Source organism: Giraffa tippelskirchi, chromosome 7 (assembly GCF_054371585.1).
Source record: "Giraffa tippelskirchi isolate mGirTip1 chromosome 7, T2T-mGirTip1v1.2.pri, whole genome shotgun sequence".
Lineage (NCBI taxonomy): Eukaryota > Metazoa > Chordata > Mammalia > Artiodactyla > Giraffidae > Giraffa > Giraffa tippelskirchi.
The window spans coordinates 99,008,850-99,032,216 of record NC_137281.1 but is presented as its reverse complement, the minus strand read 5'-3'; the positions used below and the strand labels follow the sequence as shown (position 1 = coordinate 99,032,216).

Sequence of the window (23,367 nt, the reverse complement as noted above, 5' to 3'; positions counted from 1 at the left end):
ATGTGATATTAATTTTTATAATTTGATCCTTCAAAAAATTCCAATACAGAAGTACTTAACATGAATATGATTTTCAGTGTGAATGATAATAAGCTCACTGACACAAACAATATATATTTAAGGAAGGTGATTACTATCCTTAATCTTTTCTCTCTCCTTTAAATAAATGGTAATTTTGCTATCCAGTAGAAGAAAGACTGGAAACAAAACAAGTGATATATTGCCTATCATGGTAACCTTACTATACTATTTTTAAGATTAAAAGAATTTTTTAAATTGTGGTAAAATACAATTAACATAAAATCACTTTAAAATTTTTTAATTTTATTATGGCAAGAACACTTGATGCGATCTACTCTCGTAACAGATTTTTAAGTGTATAATACAATGTTGTTAACTAGAGACACAGTGTTATACAGTGAATCTCTAGAATTCATTCATCATGTATAACCGAAACTTTATACCCACTGATTGGCAACTCTCCATTTCCCTCTCCTTTCAGTCCCTGACAACCACTCCCCTCCTCTCTGATTCTATGAATTTGACTATTTTGGACATTGCATATAAGTGGAACCATGGAGTTTTTGTTCTTCTGTGACTATTTTACTTAACATACTCAAGCCTCTTTTAACTGTTTTTTTTTTTTTTCTTTTAACTGTTTTCAAGTGTACGCTTCAGTACTGTTACATACATCTATATGGTTGTGTAAACAATCCCCAGAAATCTTTTCATCTTGCAAAACTGAAACTATACTCAACAAACAACTCCTTCATACGCCCCAACCTCCCCACAACCACAATTTTACTTTCTGTTTCTATGAATCTGACTACTCCAGGTAATTCATAAAAGTATTTGTCTTTTTGTGGCTTTTTTTTTCTTTCTTCTAACATCATGTTCTCAAAGTTCATCCACATTGTAGTATGTATCAGAATTACCTTCTTAAGGCTGAATAATATTCCACTAATACCACCTTTTGTTTATCTATTCATCTGTCAATGGATTCTGGGTTGCTTCCACCTTTTGGCTACTGTGAATAACACTGCTATGAAGAGTGGTGTACATCTCTTCAAGACTCTGCTTTTAATTCTTTGGGGTATATGCCCAGAAGTGGAATTTCTGGATCATATGGTAAATCTATTTTAGTTTTTGGAGGAATCATTATTTTCTATAGCAGCTGCACCATTTTACATTCCCACCAATAGTACACAAGGGTTCCAATTACTCTACATCCTAGCCAACTGTTGTTATTTTTTGTTTTTTTAATAGTAGCCATCCTAACAGATACGAATTGATATCTTACTGTGGTTTTGACTTGCATTTCCCTAATGATTAGTGATGCTGAACATATTTTCATTATACTATTTTTATTTTCCCTCATCTTCCTTAACAAGGACGAACATTTTTACTCATATAGATACCAAACACAAAACCAAATGAAATCCGTAGAGAATTTTACTTTCCTAATTCTGGATACCTGAGCATAAATTTTGTTACAAAGAACCAGGAATGTTCATCCTCTCTCTTAAGATCCTGGCAGACACTACAGGTGGGCTTGAGCTTAATAATGACAATAATATGGACATAATAAGTACTACTACATTTCTTACCTTTTAAAAAACCCTGAAATTTGTATGGTATATTAGAAAGAGCACTAAGGAGATTACAGCTCCAATCTGAAATCTGCCACTAACTGTGTGGGGTTAGACAAAACATTTAACCTCTCTGGACCTCCTATTTCTTATTTATAAAATTAAGGAATAAGATTCAAGATTACTATTGAGGTCCTGTTGGTTTTAAAGCTGTATGAATCTATGAATCCGTTATTTACTCATTCAAACATTCATTAAACTAAAAAAAAAAAACAAAAACCACACATACCAAATCCCATGCTGAGTGACAGCAAAAGAATGGTAAAGAAAATAATACAGTCCATACTCTACTGGGGATTAATGGTAACACAGACATTAAAACAAAAATCTCCACAAATATAAATTTAAAAATGTAATAAGTGATATGAATAAAAACTACATGAAAAAATAATAATTTAGCCTGAGAATTATGGAAGATTTCTGTGAGGAAGTACATTTAAGTTGAGATCTGAAGGATTAGTTAGTAGTCAGATGAAGAGTTGAACAGAAGGAAAGCATTCAATTCAGATCATGTGCAAAGGCTTGATATATTTGAGAAACAGAAAAATTTTTTTATAGAGGCTAAAGTAGGGTAAGCACTCAGAATTAAATGGTCTCCAAAGCTATACCCATTTCATCATTCAACAAAATGTACTGAAAGTGAATTATATACCACGTATAATACACTAAAAAACCACACAACAAAGTTAATCTCAAGAGAGTTCTAAATTTATAATGGACATTAGTAAACAACTACAACAGAATATGTTAAGGGATGATTTTCTGAGAGAAGTGAGACCAAAGCTAAGTCTTAGAGATCAAATGGGAATCACGGGGTAAAGAGGACTACAAATACACGATAAACCAAGTATGATAAAATATTAACTGTAGAATCTAGGTAATGACTATATGAACATTCACTATAAAATTCTTTCTACTTTTCAGTGTATTTGGAAAAAATTTTAATAAAATACTGGCAGGTAAATGAAGGATGAGGGACTAGCCATCTTAACAGAGGTTATATCACATATAAATACCTGCAGCCTTGACAGTTCATGTCTGTTTGGGGAATGGTAAGCAATTCTGAATGGTGAGATACATGTATGAGGGTGGCAAGAAGTCTGGAAAAGTAAATAGGGGTTAAAAATCAAGAGTGCCAGCTTGCTCAAATGTTTGGATTATAACCTGAGGGCCATGGAATGCTTACTTGTACATATTCAGCTGAGAATCATTTATGGTGCTCTCCCTTCAATAGCTAGCAACTTTTCTACTTATTGAAAGTATCACTGAAAACAGTCATCTATGACGCATTTGTACCCGAGACTTACCTGATAAGTTTCACTCCCATTCCCACCTCTAAGGTCCTGAAGAGGACTCCTTGGGGGTTTCAAAATCTAGAAGAGAAATATTCAAGAAAGTCTGCTATTATCTATTATTTTTCCATGATATAACTTGAAATCACTTCAAGTTATATCATGAGCAGAGAGGCAGAGATGCTAAAATTCCTGTAGAAACCTCTAAAACACCACAAATTCATACTGCTTTGTACTTTGTGGCTGTTTTACATATTTGGCTCCATTCTGTTCTCCTTGCCTACATTTCCCAGTTATTTTGCTTACTCTCATCCCATGTGGTCTGGGTGAAACTCTACTTCAGCTCTAGGGTTCAACAGGTAACCCGGGGCCAAGATCAATCTACACAGACATTCTTTCATCAATAGTGACTGGTTTGAGAATGAGGACTTGATCCATGTCAAAATAACAGAGCCAACATGATTCAACCCTGAGTATTCTGGTTTATTTATTTATTTATTTTTTAATCCTGAAGAAACAGACACTAATTTTTATGTAGAACTTGAACCTGGAATTTGGGAGAGCTAGCTGTACTGTGGTAATAATAGAGAGAGAGCTGTTCATTACCCAGAGGAAGAGATTAGAGTATAAAAATGAAAGGAAATCAAGTACTAATTGGGTCCAGTACTTTCACCACAAGCGTCCTTGCACAGACATCTGTCCTACAAACACTTTTGCTGCATAACTAATTGACCAGAAGGCAATTTTGCTATAAAAAATAAGAGGGACATTAAAAAGGACATAATGAAACATGAAAAATGAATAACAAAGTTAAAGACTTTATTGCAAAATACAGAATACTTGAATACATTTAAAATGTGTGTAAATTCATGACAATACTGCATAAATAACTGACTTTATTTTGTGGGTTGTACCTAAGCACTTGTCTTTTGCTGACAGTATATTAATACATTTTTTAAAAAATTTATTGATTCATTCTTTTCATTTGGCATCGTAGTTTTTCACTAAAATTTCTTCTACTAAGATAGGTTATCAGTTTTCAAACACTAGGATACATATTTGTAATTGAGCTTTGTATTGCGTTATAAAACCCTTCTACAATGATAATACTGCTGCCAATTAGTAATGTGGCAAAAGTGCTTGTGGCAAAGATACTTATTGCCAAAGAACCATAGAACCACTGGTGCTATTGTTGGAACCCCTTGTCAGTTAACTTGTACCTAATATCATCCCTATCTTTGGATTTTTTTCAAATTTATAACTCAAAAAGTTTTGTGCTTAAATAGATTTGAGCTGGATTATTTTGTGTTTTGCTGCAGCTCTGTACAGTAGTTTTTATATATATTTTTAAATAGCTTTATTAAAGAATGATTTACATAGAACACAATGTATTAAATTACCATGAAATCCATAAAATAGAAATTTTAGTATATCTACAGAATTGTGTAATCAGGTTTAATAGTTGAGTCTTTATCCAGAGAGTAATAGAAGCCAGCAGGGTTGGGATGATGCTGCCATTCAAAATTACTGTGGTATATAGTCATCAATCAATAAAAGGTAACAATAGTTCAAGTAAGTGTTTCTTACTGAAGAACGTCGTCTTCCAACAGGTCTCTCCACATTGCCACTGAAAAAGGGAAAAAAATTTACATACACAGTGGTAAAAGACTGAATTCTAAAACCCATCATTACAATATCCTTTCCATGCTTATAAATCAGTCATCACTTTCACTTAATAAAATTTATATTACAAGACTTAAATTCAGTATTTAGGAAGTCAGCATTTTAAAATACATATGGTATATCATACAACTATTTCCTGAAAAACAATCAGTACAACATAGTTTACCATATTAATATAAGTATGATTATAAGATAAATGGAGTAAAAAAAAAATAAGAAAGGTAATTCCCTGGTAGTCCAGTGGTCAGGGCTCTGAGCTTCCACTGCAGAGGGCATGGGTTCAATCCCTGGTCAAGGAACTAAGATTTAATAAGCAGAATGGGCTAAAAAAAACCCAAAAGATAAATGGATCATAAATCCAAAGACTCTAGCTCTGGTTTTACTACTGTGTGATTTTTAGACCAGGTTTTGAATACTGAAAAAGCCAAACAGATAATTTAGCAGATGTTAAGAAAAATAGGTGGTGTTGAGACTATAGAGAATTCCTTCCTGCCTGGTTTGATCATTACAGCTACTATGTACTCCACTAGGTTAGTTGTTGCCAAGCAAGAATACGAGCCCAGTGTCATAACAATTGATTTTTCAGAAAAAACTGAAAATCTAACTGTTGTATGAAATTTTGGCAACTAGTTCAAAAATTAAAAAACAATGTTTAAACAATATTTTTCTTTGTCATATATACATATGCCTATAGGCTGTAAACAGCCACTAGTTTGTGATGCCAATTTTAGACAAATCATTTCCTTGGGCCTCAATTTTCTCATCCTTAAATTGAAGAGGTAGTCTTTAAATCCGTCTCAATTTTGACTCTAGATGAGTTTATACAAAGATATGACAAGAAGTGCTGTGATTCTGTTAACATTTACTTCTTTTCCCTGGAACAGACTGGGAAAACATTTCACAAGTTATCAATATGTCTTTGGAAAAATATCTTTCTCTGATAAGGAGTTAATGTTTTTAGCTGCATTTCAAGAACTTACTTTTCTTCATTAGCCTCTGAAGACATCCCATCCATTTTTGAAGAAAAATTTTTCTGTAACAAATACACAATAAGAGAAAAGGTGAGAAAAAAGGAAGAGAAACTGTAATGAATGAAGAGATTAAAAACAGAATTGTGATCTTAGGATTACTTTCTGTGAGAGGGCCAAAAAAAGAAGGAAGGAAGGAAAAATTTTCATTATAGGAATATGAAACATGAAAATTTTTGAGGACTTTACACTACTCTGTTATAATTACCACTCTTGGAAAATTCTCATATTCAAGATGAAATCAGTGACTAATACTGATTGGGATGTTATGGACTTTAATGCTTCAAATAAAAAATCTGTCCTAGTTTATAGGAGTTTATGGATTACATAATAATTCAATCTCAAAATCTAGTCAATCAACCATCAAAATACAGCTTAATAAAATCTGCACAAAATGCATCTTTATCTTATGAAAATTTAACTTTTACCCAGCAAAAAAAAATATTAAGACATAAAAATCATAAATCAAAAGCACTGTAAACACTGTAATTGGGACTTCCGTGGTGGTGGGTGAATAAGATCTGCCTGCCAATGCAAGGGTCATGGGTTTAATCTCTGGTCCAGGAAAATTGCACATGCCGCTGAGCAACTAAGCCCATGCACCACAACCACTGAAGCCCAGGCACTCTAGGGCCTGCAAGCTGCAACTACTGAAGCCCGTGAGCCTGAGAGCCTGTGCTCTGCAACAAGAGAAGCCATCTCAATGGGAAGTCCATGCACCGTAATGAAGAAAAGCTCCCATTCACCTCACAAAGCAACTAAGACCAGTGCAACCAAAAAATCAATTAATTGATAAAATTATATTTAAAAAAATATGTATTTGATTATGCTTACAATCCCACTCAGTGAGTATCTATCTGTCTTGGAAAGAGTGTGCAAAAGAAGCATAACCTGAAGTTTCTTTAATTGGTCTTAGCTCCTACCTATCCACAACTATATTATCACTTTATGCATTTTAACTTTAGAACTGTACTCTTGGGTAAGAAATAACTCCATTGCAGATTTCAAAAAACAGAGTATCTAGAGATTCTGATTCAACAATATTAGCATTTCTACCATGAATTCCAGAAAAACATCTACTTCTGCTTCATTGACTACACTAAAGCCTTTGACGGTGTAGATCACAACAAACTGTGGAAAATTCTGAAAGAGATGGGACTACCAAATCATCTTATCTGTCTTCTGAGAAACCTGTATGTGGGTCAAGGAGCAACAGAACCAAACATGGAACAACTGACTGGTTCAAAATTGAGAAAAGAATACAACAAGGCTATATATTATCACCCTACTTATTTAACTTCTATGCAGAGTAATTCATGAAAAACCCTAGGCTGGATGAATCACAAGCTCGAATCAAGATTTCTGGGAGAAACATCAACAACCTCAGATATGCAGATGATACCACTCTAATGGCAGAAAGAGGAACTAAAAAGCCTCTTGATGAAAGTGAAAGAGGAGAGTGAAAAGGCTGGCTTAAAACTCAACATTCAAAAAACAAAGATCATGGCATCCAGTCCCATCACTTTATGGCAAATAGAAGGGGAAAAAATAGAAACAGTGACAGATTTTATTTTCCTGGGCTCCAAAATCACTGCAGATGGTGACTGCAGCCACGAAATTAAAAGATGCTTGCCTCTTGGAAGAAAAGCCATGACAGACCTAGACAGCATATTAAAAAGCAGAGACATCACTTTGCTGACAAAGATTCACACAGTCAAAGCTAGAATTTTTCCAGTAGTCACGAACAGATGTGAGAGGTGGACCATAAAGAAAGCCAAGTGCTGAAGAGCTGATGCTTCTGAATTGTGCTGCTAGAGAAGACTCTGGAGAGTCCCTTGGAAAGCAAGGAGATCAAATGAGTAAATCCTAAAGGAAATCAAGCCTGAATATTCACTGGAAGGACTGATGCTGAAGCTGAAGTTTGGCCACCAGACGTGAAGAGTTGACTCATTGGAAAATATCCTGAGGCTGGGAAAGACTGAAGGCAAAAGGAGAAGGGGGTGGCGAAGGATGAGATTGTTAGATAGCATCACCTATTCAATGGACGTGAATTTGAGCAAACTCTGGGAGACAGTGGAGGATGGAAGAGCCTGGTGTGCTGCAGTCCATGAGGTAGAAAAGAGTTGGACATGACTTGGCGACTGAACAGCAACAACAACCACAATACTAAATTCATATCATATACATAAACTTTCAGAATCAATGTTTTTTACACTTTTGGCAATACATAAAAAACCAAAACAAACAAAGAAAAAACAAACAGATGCTTAAAACATATCTTATTTTACATGCTTTCATCATATATAACAGAAGCCAAATTAAAGAACAATACTTGATAATGAACCTGGACCTGAAGTAAAAGTCTGCTTATTTTTCAGTATCAATGTATTTAATTAGCTGTTAATATAGATATATAAGGCAATGGGAAACACCTAGGATTTGATCTCTGACTCTCTCCTTTTGTTCTCCATCACTTTCTCAGCCTGTTTATCCATTTTTCTGGTTTTACTTATCTCTTGTTCACAGATTATAGCCATATCTCCTTAAAATAATATTTTTAATTTAAAGTTGTAAGATACTACATACTATCCTCTTTCCCAAAAGCAACTACCTCCACTACTTTAATTATTTTGTTTTAAGGAAAACTCTCTTACCTGCAACCATCTCCATCTCATACACAAACACTCTATATCCAGATATATATAGTACAACAAAGTAAAGATTACATGCTAATTTTACTACAATAAATATAAGATCCTAAAAAAAAATAGCAAAAAGGAGCAATTTGTGAAAAGAAGAATGTATCATGGTCATGTTGGTAATATTCCAGAAGTGCAAAACTGGTTCAACATTAGAAAGTCAATTTTAAAATTTACTATCCTAACAGATTAAAATGGAAAAATCATAAATTATCTCAACAGATTAAAAATTTGACTATTTTTAACATCCTTTTGTTTCCAAGGCAAACCATTCAATATCATGGTAATTCAATTCTATTCCCCAACCAGTAATGCCGAAGAAGCCGAAGTTGAACAGTTCTATGAAGACCTACAAGACCTTCTAGAACTAAGACCCAAAAAAGATGTCCTTCTCATTATAGGGGACTGGAATGCAAAAGTAGGAAGTCAAGAAACACCTGGAGTAACAAGCAAATTTGGCCTTGGAGTGCAGAATGAAGCAGGGAAAAGGCTAACAGAGTTCTGCCAAGAGAACACACTGGTCATAGCAAACACCCTCTTCCAACAACACAAGAGAAGACTCTACACATGGACATCACCAGATGGTCAACACCGAAATCAGATTGATTATATTCTTTGCAGCCAAAGATGGAGAAGCTCTATACGGTCAGCAAAAACAAGACCGGGAGCTGACTGTGGCTTGGATCATGAACTCCTTATTGCCAAATTCAGACTGAAATTGAAGAAAGTGGAGAAAACCACTAGACCATTCAGGTATGACCTAAATCATATTCCTTATGACTATACAGTAGAAGTGAGAAATATATTTAAAGGAGTAGATCTGATAGACAGAATGCCTGATGAACTATGAATGGAGGTTCGTGACATTGTACAGGAGACAGGAATCAAGACCATCCCCAAGAAAAAGAAATGCACAAAAGCAAAATGGCTGTCTGAGGAGGGCTTACAAATAGCTGTGAAAAGACGGGAAGCGAAAAGCAAACAAGAAAAGGAAAGATATACCCATTTGAATGCAGAGTTCCAAAGAATAGCAAAGAGAGATAAGAAAGCCTTCCTCAGCAATCGATGTAAAGAAATAGAGGAAGACAATAGAATGGGAAAGACTAGAGATCTTTTCAAGAAAATTAGAGATATCAAGGGAACATTTCATGCAAAGATGGGCTCTATAAAGGACAGAAATGGTAGGGACCTAACAGAAGCAGAAGATATTAAGAAGAGGTGGCAAGAATACACAGAAGAACTGTACAAAAAAGTTCTTCACGACCCAGACAATCATGATGGTGTGACCACTCACCTAGAGCCAGATATCCTGGAATGTGAAGTCAAGTGGGCCTTAAGAAGCATCACTACGAACAAAGTTAGTGGAGGTGATGGAATTCCAGTTGAGCTATTTCAAATCCTGAAAGATGATGCTGTGAAAGTGCTGCACTCAATATGCCAGCAAATATGGAAAACTCAGCAGTGGCCACAGGACTGGAAAAGGTCAGTTTTCATCCCAATCCCAAAGAAAGGCAATGCCAAAGAATGCTCAAACTACCGCACAATTGCACTCATCTCACACGCTAGTAAAGCAATACTCAAAATTCTCCAAGCCAGGCTTCAGCAATATGTGAACCGTGAACTTCCAGATGTTCAAGCTGGTTTTAGAAAAGGCAGAGGAACCAGAGATCAAATTGCCAACATCCAATGGATCATCGAAAAAGCAAGAGAGTACCAGAAAAACATTTATTTCTGCTTTATTGACTATGCCAAAGCCTTTGACTGTGTGGATCACAATAAACTGTGGAAAATTCTGAAAGAGATGGGAATATCAGACCACTTGACCTGCCTCTTGAGAAATCTGGATGAAGGTCAGGAAGCAACAGTTAGAACTGGACATGGAACAACAGACTGGTTCCAAATAGGAAAAGGAGTACGTCAAGGCTGTATATTGTCACCCTGCTGCTTATTTAACTTATATGCAGAGTACATCATGAGAAATGCTGGGCTGTAGGACGCACACGCTGGGATCAAGATTGCCAGGAGAAATATCAATAACCTCAGATATGCAGATGACACCATACTTACGGCAGAAAGTGAAGAAGAACTAAAGAGCCTCTTGATGAAAGTGAGAGAGGAGAGTGAAAAAGTTGGCTTAAAGCTCAACATTCAGAAAATGAAGATCATGGCATCTGGTCCCATCACTTCATGGCAAATAGATGAGGAAACAGTGGAAACAGTGGCTGACTTTATTTTTCTGGGCTCCAAAATCACTGCAGATGGTGACTGCAGCCATGAAATTAAAAGACGCTTACTCCTTGGAAGGAAAGTTATAACCAACCTAGACAGCATATTAAAAAGCAGAGACATTACTTGCCAACAAAGGTCCATCTAGTCAAGGCTATGGTTTTTCCAGTGGTCATGTATGGATGTGAGAGTTGGACTATAAAGAAAGCTGAGCACCAAAGAATTGATGCTTTTGAACTGTGGTGTTGGAGAAGACTCTTGAGAGTCCCTTGGACTGCAAGGAGATCCAACCAGTCCATCCTAAAGGAGATCAGTCCTGGGTGTTCACTGGAAGGACTGATGTTGAAGCTGAAACTCCAATACTTTGGCCACCTGATGCGAAGAGCTGACTCATTGGAAAAGACCCTGATGCTGGGAAAGATTGAGGGCAGGAGGAGAAGGGGACAACAGAGGATGAGATGGCTAGATCGCATCGCCGACTTGATGGACATGGGTTTGGGTGGACTCAGGGAGTTGGTGATGGACAGGGAGGCCTGGCGTGCTGCAGTTCATGGGGTTGCAAAGAGTCAGACACGACTGAGCAACTGAACTGAACTGAACTGAACATCCTTTCAAATTAAAAAAAATTAGCAAACTAGGAATAGAAAGTAAATTCCTTAATCTAACAAACAGTAGCTATTTTAAAAACAGCAAACATAAACTTAACGGTAAAACTGAAAACTTTTCAAGAACAACCAAGTATGATAGCTGTTTCCACTTCTATTCAATCTAGCACTAAGTCTTAGTGGTTCTATTTCCAATATATATATCCCAAATTCACTCCCTTCTATCTTCAGTGCCACTACCATAATCCAAGCTGCCCTCATCTCTCAAGTAGAATATTACAATTTCCATCTCATTGGTCTCCCTACTTTCACTCTTATCCCCCTGAAGTCTTCTCCACATAGTAGGCAGTTATCTTCGTAAATTGAATCACCTTTAAGACATTCCCTATGTAAACCCCCTTAAGAGCTTACCATTGTACAAAAATAAACTCTTTACCAGGACCTACAAAGCTTTACAAGATCTGGATCCTGCTTGCCTCTCAGACTTCATACTTAAATCTCATACTACTGTCTCTCTCTCTATGCTAGACACACTGGCATTTCTATTCTTGCACAAACAAAGCTCTTTCCCAAGTCATCAAACTTTTATTTGCTATTATTTCTTGGCAAGAAAGCCAATAAAAATACTCTTTGTATCACTATATATGTCTCCTTTGTAGCATTACCACAACTGTAATTTAAAAGTCTGTTATGTAAATTAATTATTCCTTTTATCTTCCCAAACTAATTGATGGAAGAAATTTTCACATACTGAAGCATGGTGAAGCCTTTGTAATCAAGGTAGGTTACACATGATTTGGCTTGAACTTTATTCTAATTAGAACAGCCAGTGTTATAGCTTATCTAACATACACTATACATGTGCTTTAGCCATTAAAGAAGAGGGTACATTAAAGAAGAGGGTCCAGAAGTAAAGAATGTCTGTTTTGAAGATAGACATAAAAGCCTCCCTTTCTGGGACGTCAGTGCTAGTACTCCTTTGACGATAAGGCTCCCTTCCCAGGCTCCAAGACCGTATTGACCGGCTGTGTATGTGTTAATCTTTCTTTAAGAAACCCTGAAGGAAGGTACCCTTGTTATATTTGATGTTCTTTGTTCTGACAAGATATAAAGCTGCACTGAAATGCTTCTCCAGAACAGTTCCTCAGAACTGAGAGGCTGTCTCCCAGGCTACACTTCTTAGTTTGGCTCAAATAAAACTCTCTTCTGTTCTTATTTATAGATTGACTATTATTTGCATCAACATATCCTTGCCTGAAATAGGGCTGGTGACTCTTACGTTTACTGTCACATTTTGAGAATTTGGCACAGTGCTTAGTAAATAATATGAGCTCAATAAATATTAATAATTCCTTAAAGTTACCTTTATGATCAATGCCTTCCATATTTTTTTCTCCTTTTGGAAATATTTTCAAGTCCATATTCAAAATTCACAGATTCTTGTTGCCCAGTCACCAAGTTGTGTCCAACTCTTCACAACACCATGGACTGCAGCACACAAGACTTCCCTGTCCCTCACCACCTCCCAGAGTTTGCCCAAGTTCATGTCCAGTGAATTGGTGATGCCATTCAACCTCATCCTCTATCAGCCTCTTCCCCTTCTGCCTTCAATCTTTCCCAGCATCAGGGTCTTTTCCAGTGAATCACCTCTTCGCATCAGGTAGTCAAAGTATCGGAGCTTCAGCATCAGTCCTTCCGAAGAGTATTCAGGGTTGATTTCCTTAAAGATCAACTGGTTTGATCTCCTTGCTTTCCAAGGGACTGTCCAGAGTGCCACAGTTCAAAAGCATCAATTATTTGGCACTCTGCCTTCTTTATTGTGCAGCTCTACATCTGTACATGACTACTAGAAAAACCATAGCCTTGAATCATCTAAACATCTTCATTGTTTGAAACAGTCATTGTGCATAATCCCTGTCTCTCTGCCAGACTTAGTTAGCACATAAGTGATAAGAGTCAAAGCTTACTGATGTCCTCTTTTAAAAATACTCTATTTATTACATATCTGTAAGTTCCACTTCCAACAGAAATAGGAGACTCCAGACTCTCACATTAAGCTTCATGTGTAAAATGCCATTATGGTTGAACTTTTGATCATCATTACATTCATTATTAATTGGTTCCAAAACTGTGCACCTGGCACACAAGGAGAGGTGCTACAACATACTCACAAAGGGGTTCTGGAATATTTTAAATTTCTGAGAGAAACAATTCTCAACATCTATCTACTGCTAGTTCAAAAGAGTATCCATTGACGTTACACCAGTTTTGGTTACATATTATTGTAAAGCTGGATTTTTGGCAGTTGTTGTGATATAAAGCAAGTACTTTCGATCAATGTGGCCCCGGAAATGAGCATGGCAGTATCCGATTCTAAGATCTGAAAGTTGTGTAGCGTTCAACATGAAATGGAAAAGGACACTATGGACCTTGTTCCCCATGTTCTCCACCTGCCTTTCATCTATGGAAAAACTTTACCCAAAGAATAAGCATAATGAGAGAAGTGAGAAAATGCAGAAACAAAGGAAAACAGCAAAAGAGACCACATAATAATAGTTGAGTCATCAAACATAGTAAAGGACCTTTAGTTCCTTCTCAAGGGCTATAGATACTATTCTGGGCCACATCCTGTGAGCTCTTATAGATACTGAAACCCCCACCAGGTGGAAGAAGTGAACTACACGATGACTAGACTAGCCGTGACATAAGCTGCCACTGTTCAGAGAATTATCCTCAAAGAAACCGGAACAAGCCCATCCTAGAACTGAAGATTAACTGTATTTAAAACAACCAAGATGATACTGGTCAGACCACCACATGATCAGTTTCAAGATGACTATCAGAGCTGACTGTGCTGTTTCTGCATGTAGCCTCTCCCTATATCTATAAAAGCTGTTGCCCACTGATCATCAGTGGGGGAGAGTTGGGCTTTGAACAGAGTCTGCCCTCCTTGCCTGTTGCCAGCATCCAAAAAGAAGCAAACTTTCCTTTCCACCAACCTTGCCTCTTTATTGACTTTTAAGCGGTAAGCAGTCAGACCCCATTTTCAGTTATAAACAGGTACACATATCCAATCAAATAATTGTGATTATTTAAGAACAAAATAAAATATCTTTTATTCAATTTATGTATATATCAATAATCTCAGATATTCAGATGACACTACCCTTATAGCAGAAAGCGAAGAGGAGCTAAAGAGCCTCTGGATGAAAGTGAAAGAGGAGAGTGAAAAAGCTGGCTTAAAACTCAACATCCAAAAAACTAAGATTATGGCATCCAGTCCCATCACTTCATGGCAAACAGATGAGGAAACAATGGAAACAGTGACAGGTTTTATTTCCTTGGGCTCCAAAATCACTGCGGACAGTGACTGCAGCCATGAAATTAAGACGCTTGCTCCTTGGAAGAAAAGCTATGACAAACCTAGACAGTGTAATAAGAAGTAGAGACATTACTTTGCCGACAAAGGTCCACATAGTCAAAGCTATAGTTTTTCCAGTGGTCATGTATGGATGTGAGAGTTGCACTATAAAGAAAGCTGAGCGCCAAAGAATTGATGCTTTTGAACTGTGGTGTTGGAGAAGACTCTTGAGAGTCCTTTGGAAAGCAAGGAGATCAAACCAGTCAATCCTAAAGGAAATCAACTTTGAATATTCATTGAAAGGACTGGTGCTGAGGCTGAAGTTCCAATACTTTGGCCACCTGATGCAAAGAGCCCACTCATTGGAAAAGACCCTGACTCTGAGAAAGATGATTGGAGGGCATCACCGATTCAATGGGCATGACTCTGAGCAAGCTCCAGGAGATGGTGAAAGATGGGGAAGCCTGGCTTGCTGCAGTCCATGGGGTCTCAAAGAGTCAGACACAACTGAGCCACTGAACAACAGTTAATATATTTCATAGTGTCCAATGACATAGATTCTAGACCTGTGCTATATCAGATAGTACAGATCTAGAGTCTGCATCATTTAAATTTAATTAAAATGCAATAAAATTTAAAATACCATTCTTGTCACAATTAGCCACACTGTAGGCAGAGAAGGCAATGGCACCCCACTCCAATACTCTTGCCTGGAAAATCCCATGGATGGAGGAGCCTGGTAGGCTGCAGTCCATGGGGTCGCGAAGAGTCGGACACGACTGAGTGACTTCACTTTCACTTTTCACTTTCATGCATTGGAGAAGGAAATGGCAACCCACTCCAGTGCTCTTGCCTGGAGAATCCCAGGGACGGGGCAGCCTGGTTGGGCTGCCATCTATGGGGTCGCACAGAGTCGGACACGACTGAGGTGACTTAGCAGTAGCAGTAGCAGTAGGTGCTCAGCAGTCATATGAGATTAATGAGTACCGTGCTGGGCAATGCAGAAATTAAACATTACCATTAACACTGGAAGTTTTATTGGACAGCACTGTCCTACTACCAATATCTAGGGTATCTTTTACTGTCTCTTACTTAGCATCAAACACATCATTAATATTACCACTCCAAGTATTTTTCACTCAGTTTACATCTATTTGTCACCTTGTAAACATTTCCAGCCATTCACATTGTCAAGAAAAATCATACCACTTGGAACCCAACCTTTACAGTACATTAACTTCTCATCTCAAATCATTCTTTCCTTCAAGTTCCACCTCAAATACCACTTTCTCCAAGAAGCCTCCTCTAGTCTCCATTGCCAAAAAGGATCAAATAAGCTGGTCTGTATTCCCAAATTCCTTTAGAATGCCCTGTAATCCTTTACAGTCTTGCTTTATAGTTATCTGTGAATATTAATTCCTTCCTGTTCTGGACTGTAAATACTAGATGAGGGACTGAATCATCTGCTCCCAGCCCAAGCACAAGACAACAAGGAATCCCATACAGATCTGAGGAATTCGACTGATCCAATTCAACTGAAAACTTCAATCTTAATACCTAAAGTAAGCTCTGCTTTGGTCTTCTCTGTCATATCTCTATAAACCTATATTTAAGATTCCAATCGATAAAACATATATTTTTAGAACTTTTTTCTTTTTTTTGCTTTCTAAAGTGGCTGTTCATTGGAAGGACTGATGTTGAAGCTGAAACTCATACTTTGGCCACCTCATGCGAAGAGTTGACTCATTGGAAAAGACCCTAATACTGGGTAGGATTGGGGGCAGGAGGAGAAGGGGACAACAGAGGATGAGATGGTTGGATGGCATCACCAACTCGATGGACATGGGTTTGGGTAGACTCCAGGAGTTGGTGATGGACAGAGAGGCCTGGCGTGCTGCAATTCATGGGGTCGCAAAGAGTCGGACACGACTGAACGACTGAACTGTACTGAAAGTGGCTGTACCTTTTTATTTTTTTTATTTTAGATTAGTTTATTTAGCTATTTTTTAACTTTACAATATTGTATTTGTTTTGCCATACATTGACATGAATCCACCATGGGTGTACATGTTTTCCTCTTCCAGAACCCCCCTCCTACCTCCCTCCCCATCCCATCCCTCCGGGTCATCCCGGTGCACCAGCCCCGAGCGCCCTGTATCATGCATCGAACCTGGACTGGCGTCGTTTCACATATGGTAATTTACATGCTTCAATGCCATTCTCCCATATCATCCCTCCCTCGCTCTCTCCCATAGGGTCCATAATAGAACTTTTTTCTTAAAAACTCTACTATAGAGACAAACAGCAAGAAAAGATTCCTTAACTCTGGCTTAATAATGTACCGAGGATTTTTAAAAAACTTATTTGTGGCGTACTAATACTGGCTTTATTTATGTTATTACGTCCGCAGAAAACTCAAATCTGCTCAGTGCCGCTAGCACTCGGATGAGACACTGTAAATAAACCGTAAATCGAGAGTTCAAAATCACATTTCTGTCACTTCATTTATAGCTAAAAGACTGAGTAAGAAATGCAAACACCCGTGAGTTCCCCAAAGAAGGGAAAAGGAGGTAGGTGCTAGGGACAGTCCTGGAGCCCTGACAGAAGATGGCGGGGCGGGACGCGGAGAGAGCCGCGGGCCAGAGACCCAGGGCCGCTCATGGGGCCCAGGTGTGGATGGACACTGCTAGGGGGGCGAGAGGCGGCACAAGTGTAGGCCGAGGTGAGAAAATAGCGAGTCCTGCACCGGGGAAGAAGCGTCCGTACCTGAGCCCAGAGAGTTCTGAGGCAGCCTGGCTGTAGGCGCGTCCCTCTCCTGCCAGCCCGGGGGCTTCAGTCCGCTCTAACAAAACCTAAACCCCGCGGGCGAAGACCAGGACGAAAGTCACCCGCCGCGGCCCAAAGGCTTCACAAATTCTCCTCAGACTTGTTTGTGGTCCGCACGCTTCTCAGATAGCTCACCTCCACCCCTTCACGTCTCCTCACAACGCCCAAAGGGCCTCAGTAAAGCATTCAAATCTAACCGCCTAGCTGAAGCGCAGGCGCAAAGCCGCTCAACGCGTCGGCCCCGCCCCTTAGGCTGCAGACCCTCCCTAAGATTTCTTCAATCAAAGACTTTTCCCAGTTTGTATGCCAATTTTATTTCTTTCAAGGTTATTTCATTTTCTACGGAATTTTCCTTTATTCCTCCCCACCGCAGATTCCTCACTGCATGGGAGCGGCCATCTTCTTTTTATTTCTTGCTGTAAAAAGATCGGAGCTTTGCTTCCGTACAAAATGGCGGCTTCCATTGCATTGCGTCACATCCCCCTAGTTTTACTCCCTATAGCTACCAGGAAGCAGTAGACTTCTGGGACGAGGTGGCCGAGTGGTTAAGGCGATGGACTGCTAATCCATTGTGCTCTGCACGCGTGGGTTCGAATCCCATCCTCGTCGAATGTAGCATTTTTTTTTTTTGCCACTGATTTGAACCTATGACGGTAAATTTCCTTGCGGAATGGAAAGAGTTGATTATTCACTGCACATATGATTTACTAGTCGACTTTGAAACCTCCGGTTTGAATCTTGAAAGACAGCTTTTGGAGCATTCTGACCTCACGTATGAAGAAAAAGGAGGGAAAGACATTTTCTGGGAATCAGAGTTTAATTAAATAATGTATTTAGTGTATTTTTAATGTAGCAAAAAACAGTGCATAGAATTCGACGATTATCGCTATTTACACATGTTCCGGTGGTGGTCTGCTCAGTATTAATTCATCCAGCTCCTGATTGAGGAACTTCGGTTATTGTGGACTCTAACCCCAGTGTTTTTCATACCTGTCGTTACAATGAAATATCAGATTTTACTTCAAAAGCTACCGTGAGCCTCAGTGTTCAGGGTTCTCTTCCAGTCCCCAGCAGGCTGCAGGTGCTCAAGAAAAGTACTCAACGTTAAAAAAAGATGTTGACAGCACTTGGAAACTTGGTAGTTATCTAGAAGCCAGAGAGGTGAAGACATAGCTGTCTTCCCAGAGGAGAAAATTTTAATTCTTCTCTTGGATTTAAGCAGAGAGGGAGTAGAAAAAGAATAGAGATTCTCCTCCTGAAACGTCATCAAGCAGAGTCTTTCAGCTCACATTTAACAACCATCATTTATCCAGTATTTATCTACAGGCACCACAATGAATTACAGCACTTTAATTCACAATAACCCTGCGATCACGATAGACATGTTTATTACTCCATTTTACAGATGAGGACACTAAAAGTTAAACTTGTCCAAGGTTATACAGCTTTTGTAATTCCAGAAAAGGCATTTAACTTAAGTCTATCAAACTCTGGTGGCCCTTAACCATAACCCTATATGGTGCTGGAAATTAGCAAAAAGTGCTCATCAATCCTTGGCGGTCATGGTTTACACATTCTCTCTGCACTGAATGGTACCCCAGAACCTGACACTGGGCAGATATCTTCAGCCCTGAGAGTGGAAATCAGGCTCCAGTGACTCCTCCCACATCAATCCAAATCCCTTAGCAATGTAGATACCTCCCAGAGCTGAGGGCTAAGGGTCACCCAAGCACTTTGCTTTCTAATCCATTCACCACTCTGTTGCTTGAAAGGGTTTCAACCTGGGTTCCACACACTCCCAAAGGGTCCATGGAGAGAATTGAATTGGTTATTTGGTTGGGAGAAAAAAAATTGCAGCTTTATCTTCATTAATCTCTAATTGAAAGCACTTTCTTCTATTAATAAAAGTAAGCAACAAAATACAGTAATACTAACCTTACTTGTGATTTTTGTCACCAACTGAAATAACAGATATTGTTGTATCATATTAGCAATATGCAATACTGCTATTGTTTTATGCTCATTACTGCTACAGTACTTCAAGATCCTGGTAGTTATTGGACCTACCATTAGATCTTGTAAACATAAGCATTCATAAGGAAGCATATGCATTGTATTATTAGGTCACCAATTTTTTTATTTTTAATTTTATTATAGTTGATTTATAATTTATTAATTTCTGCTGTACAGCAAAATAATTCAGATATATATATACACATACTTTTTCATATTCTTTTCTATTATGGTTTATTACAAGATATTGATGTAGTTCCCTGTGCTATACAGTAAGACCTTGTTGCTTATCCATTCTATATATAATAGTTTGCATTTGCTATCCCAAACTCCCAGTCCATCCTTCCCCTCCTCATCTTCCTCTTGGCAACCACAACTCTGTTCTCTATGTCTGTGAGCCTGTTTGTTTTGTAGATACATTCATTTGTGTCATAGATTCCACACATACATTAGATTCCACATGTAAGTAATATCATATGGTATTTCTCTTTCTCTTTCTGACTTCATTTGGAATTAAATCACAGATTTTAAAACTATTTTGATAACTGTATTCCAACATAATTGGTTGACTTTATATTACAACAAACTTAATTTTATGCATTTAAAAACAATATTCTGAGAAGGGACCCATAGGCTTCACCAGATTGCCCAAGATCTGTGTCACAAGAAAAGGTTAAAAGCTCCTGAGGGATTTTCTGAAGTGTTCTCAACACATCAGTCTTAAAACCCCTCTGCAGAATTAGGCCTTGTTCTGTCTCCCTGGCCTTTTCATACTGTTCATGGGGTTCTCAAGGCAAGAATACTGAAGTGGTTTGCCATTCCTTTTTCCAGTGGACCACATTCTGTCAGACCTCTCCACCATGACATGTCTGTCTTGGGTGGCCCCACATGGCATGGCTTAGTTTCACTGAGTTAGACAAGGCTGTGGTCCGTGTGATCAGATTGGCTAGTTTTCTGTGATTATGGTTTCAGTGTGTCTGCCCTCTGATGCCCTCTCTCAGTGCCTACCATCTTACTTGGGTTTCTCTTACCTTGGATGTGGGGTATAAAGGAGATCCAAACAGTCTATCCTACAGGAGATCAGTCCTGGGTGTTCTTTGGAAGGACTGATGTTGAAGCTGAAACTCCAACACTTTGGCCACCTCATGCGACAAGTTGATTCATTTGAAAAGACCCTGATGTTGGGAAAGATTGAAGGCAGGAGAAGGGGACGACAGAGAATGAGATGGTTAGATGGCATCACCGACTCAATGGACATGAGTTTGGGTAAACTCCAGGAGTTGGTGATGGACAGGGAGGCCTGGGGTGCTGCGATTCATGGGGTCGCAAAGAGTCGGACACGACTGAGCAACTGAACTGAACTGAACTGTCTCCCTGGCACCTTTGCAGATGCTTTACTTACTCCTCTCCCTGGATCGTGCTCCTGCTGCCCAACACCTCCTTCCCATCAACCCCTTCCGGGCTAGCTCCTGCTCCTCCTTCAGATCTCGGCTTTGATGTTATCCCCATCAAGAAGACTTTCCTAGCCCTGCAACCTGCATCTCCTTCTTAGATTTCTCTCACCTAGTCCCATGCTCTTCTGCTTCTGGGTCTTTGTAGCCCTCCTAGATGTTCCTGTAGCTCCGTGTGTCTTCCTCAGCATTTGCCAAATGGTATTTAAATTGTGCATTGGAGCTTCGACCTCTCCAAAGAGTGACAAGTCTGCATCATTTTTCTGAGTTTTAAGTCACAGTGATGACTTCCTATGGAAAATTGATAACGTCTATCAATTTGTCCAGTCTCTATAAATAAAAAGTGAGTGGGTTGTTTTCTCAAAGGAAGATCTTCAGCTGTAAAAATTCTGAAACTATAAAGCACTGGAAGTGTCTTGAGATTAAAAAGAAGAAATCATGAGTGGAAGCTCACTTTTCTATTCCTCATTTCTTTACCTGTTTTCATGCTTAGTTCATTTGCGGTTTCTTTCATATGAAATTGCAGTAAGTCTTGCTATGATGGTCCCAGGTTTTTTTGCATTTCTGTGCTCTTCTGATGTATAAGAGTTGTGCTTATTTTTCCTCTTTCTATGAGACTCAAAAGGATTAAGGCTAACACAGAAAGGTAGAGTGAGTCTCTAAAATCCAGAGAAAAGATTGTAAACCTCTTGGATTCTGTCTGGAGTCACAGCTGGAAAAAAAAAAAAAAGGATTAACAACATGCCATATTATTTTAAAGCCCAGGGGTGGTGGTGTGGGGACTTGGATTAGTAATGGAAAAGAAATTTATAATAAATGAAGGCAGTAAGAGTTACAGGCGCCATCTACTGGAGGAGCTGCACCTGACGACTTGGACAAGATAGTTCTGCCTGATCAACTAATACATTTTGAAATATTCCCATTACCCCCCTCAAATTTGTCACAAGCCACAGATCAAGGAAATCATTCTCCAACATCAGTTCTTCATAAGTCCTATCCTGAACTGTTGCAGGACACCTCAACATCTGGGAGACCAGAAAAGAAAGAACTACTGTACAGCCAAATTGCATTACCAAGATATTCCAAATCTCTTTATTATTTCAGTGCCAGGGAATGAATCTTCATTCTGCATCCAGCTTCAAGAAGACCCATTCTTGATGGAGAATGAGGTGCTCTGGAAAAAATTGCCCAGTGTTTAGTTGGTGATGGTCTGCTGCCTGGGCAGGCCCTTATGTGTCAGCCTCCCTCACAGACAAAGCTCTGAAGAAGTGAAATGTGTGTGTGTATGTGAGCCCTCAAGGACAAAGTTCTGAAGGAAGAAGTGAAATGTGTATGTGTGTGTGTGTGCACGTGCGTGCCTCTAGTTTGTTTCTTAAACTCTTACAAGAAAAACCCAGACCCAGGGCTGTAAGACTTGCAAAGGTTGGTTTTGAAAGGCAGGCAATGATGCAAGTTAAATCCTTCTATTCCTTACCATTAGGAAGGGTAGTCCCACTGGGAACCATCTCTGGGAAGACAGTCGTGACAAGGTCTGTGATGTGATGCATTAGTTGCTCAGTCGGGCCCAACTCTACGCAACCCCATGGACTGTAGCCCACCAGGCTCCTCTGTCCATGGGATTTTCTGGCAAGGATACTGGAGCGAGTTGTCATTTCCTTCTCCAGGGGAATCTTCCCGATTCAGGGATCAAACCTGGGTCTCCTGCACTGCAGGCAGATTCTTTACCGATTGAGCTATGAGGGAAGCTCCAACTAGGCCTGAAGAGGTTCAAGAAGGAATCCAGGAATTCTCTTGAGTCTGCAACACCAACTCAAAACTTTTTTCTCAAATCATTCCCTTAGCTTTATGCTATCATATGAAAACATCTACCTTGCCAAAATAACTTCTGGGAATGCCTAGTAAGCTGAAAACCAAACAGTATGTCATATTGAAGATCAATAGAGCAAAAATTGAAATCTAGCTTATAGTAAACTTGCTTGGGGAAGACAAAATGAATAAATGCCAACAGAATTGGGGAAATGAGGAATAATACTTGCTATAACCCATGCTTTGTAACTTCTGCAAAGATAGCTATGAATAGACAGCAAGCAACAGTTACACTTTTCCTCATCATAGTGAGAATGAGCAATGCCCGAGATTTCAAATTTCAAAATTTTCATTTGAGATCTTCAGAATGAAGTAAAACTGGGTCAAACTCAACTTCAACAGGGTGAAATTAATGGATGATGGCAAGACCTGAGGACATGACTGGTGATCCATGGAGTTAGAAACAGAAGCAGTAATTCCTTTTCTGATTGTGGTACTGTGGATAGAAAGTTTTTCATATTTCTCTTTGGGCTAAATAAAAGGTCATTGGCCCTGAAAACCCCTAATGACTAGGTTCAGAGAGCTTCCAAGTCAGTGAACAAGAAGGCATCCACATGCCGGAGAGTGACCCATCTGAACTCTATGGAGTCAGAAGCTCCTGTGCTCAGACCCTTCCAGACCTTGCCCTACGTCTCTCTTCATCTGCTGGTCTTTCCTACCCTTTAACA

At 38.8% G+C, this 23,367-nt stretch overlaps 1 protein-coding gene, 1 long non-coding RNA gene, 1 other non-coding gene and 1 pseudogene across 3 annotated transcripts in view; 3 read left to right on the top strand and 1 right to left on the bottom strand.

Moving 5' to 3' along the window:
* LOC145512797 (uncharacterized) overlaps positions 1-17,028 on the top strand; it is a 33,933-nt gene extending 16,905 nt beyond the window's left edge. The window contains exons 3-4 of the long non-coding RNA XR_014058810.1: positions 15,990-16,105; positions 16,216-17,028. This is a non-coding gene — a long non-coding RNA (uncharacterized LOC145512797). The remainder of the gene's footprint in view (positions 1-15,989; positions 16,106-16,215) is intronic.
* KNL1 (kinetochore scaffold 1) overlaps positions 1-17,563 on the bottom strand; it is a 67,478-nt gene extending 49,915 nt beyond the window's left edge. The window contains 4 exon segments of the mRNA XM_081507216.1: positions 2,957-3,022; positions 4,529-4,568; positions 5,605-5,657; positions 17,505-17,563. Coding sequence (XP_081363342.1) covers positions 2,957-3,022; positions 4,529-4,568; positions 5,605-5,639 — 141 coding nt within the window. The 5' untranslated portion in view covers positions 5,640-5,657; positions 17,505-17,563.
* A 333-nt stretch (positions 17,564-17,896) lies between these two features.
* TRNAS-GCU (transfer RNA serine (anticodon GCU)) lies at positions 17,897-17,978 on the top strand. Its single transcript has one exon. It is a non-coding gene; the product is annotated as a tRNA-Ser (tRNA).
* A 3,454-nt stretch (positions 17,979-21,432) lies between these two features.
* On the top strand, positions 21,433-21,547 carry LOC145516000 (small nucleolar RNA SNORA26; annotated as a pseudogene).
* The last annotated feature ends 1,820 nt before the right edge of the window (positions 21,548-23,367 follow it).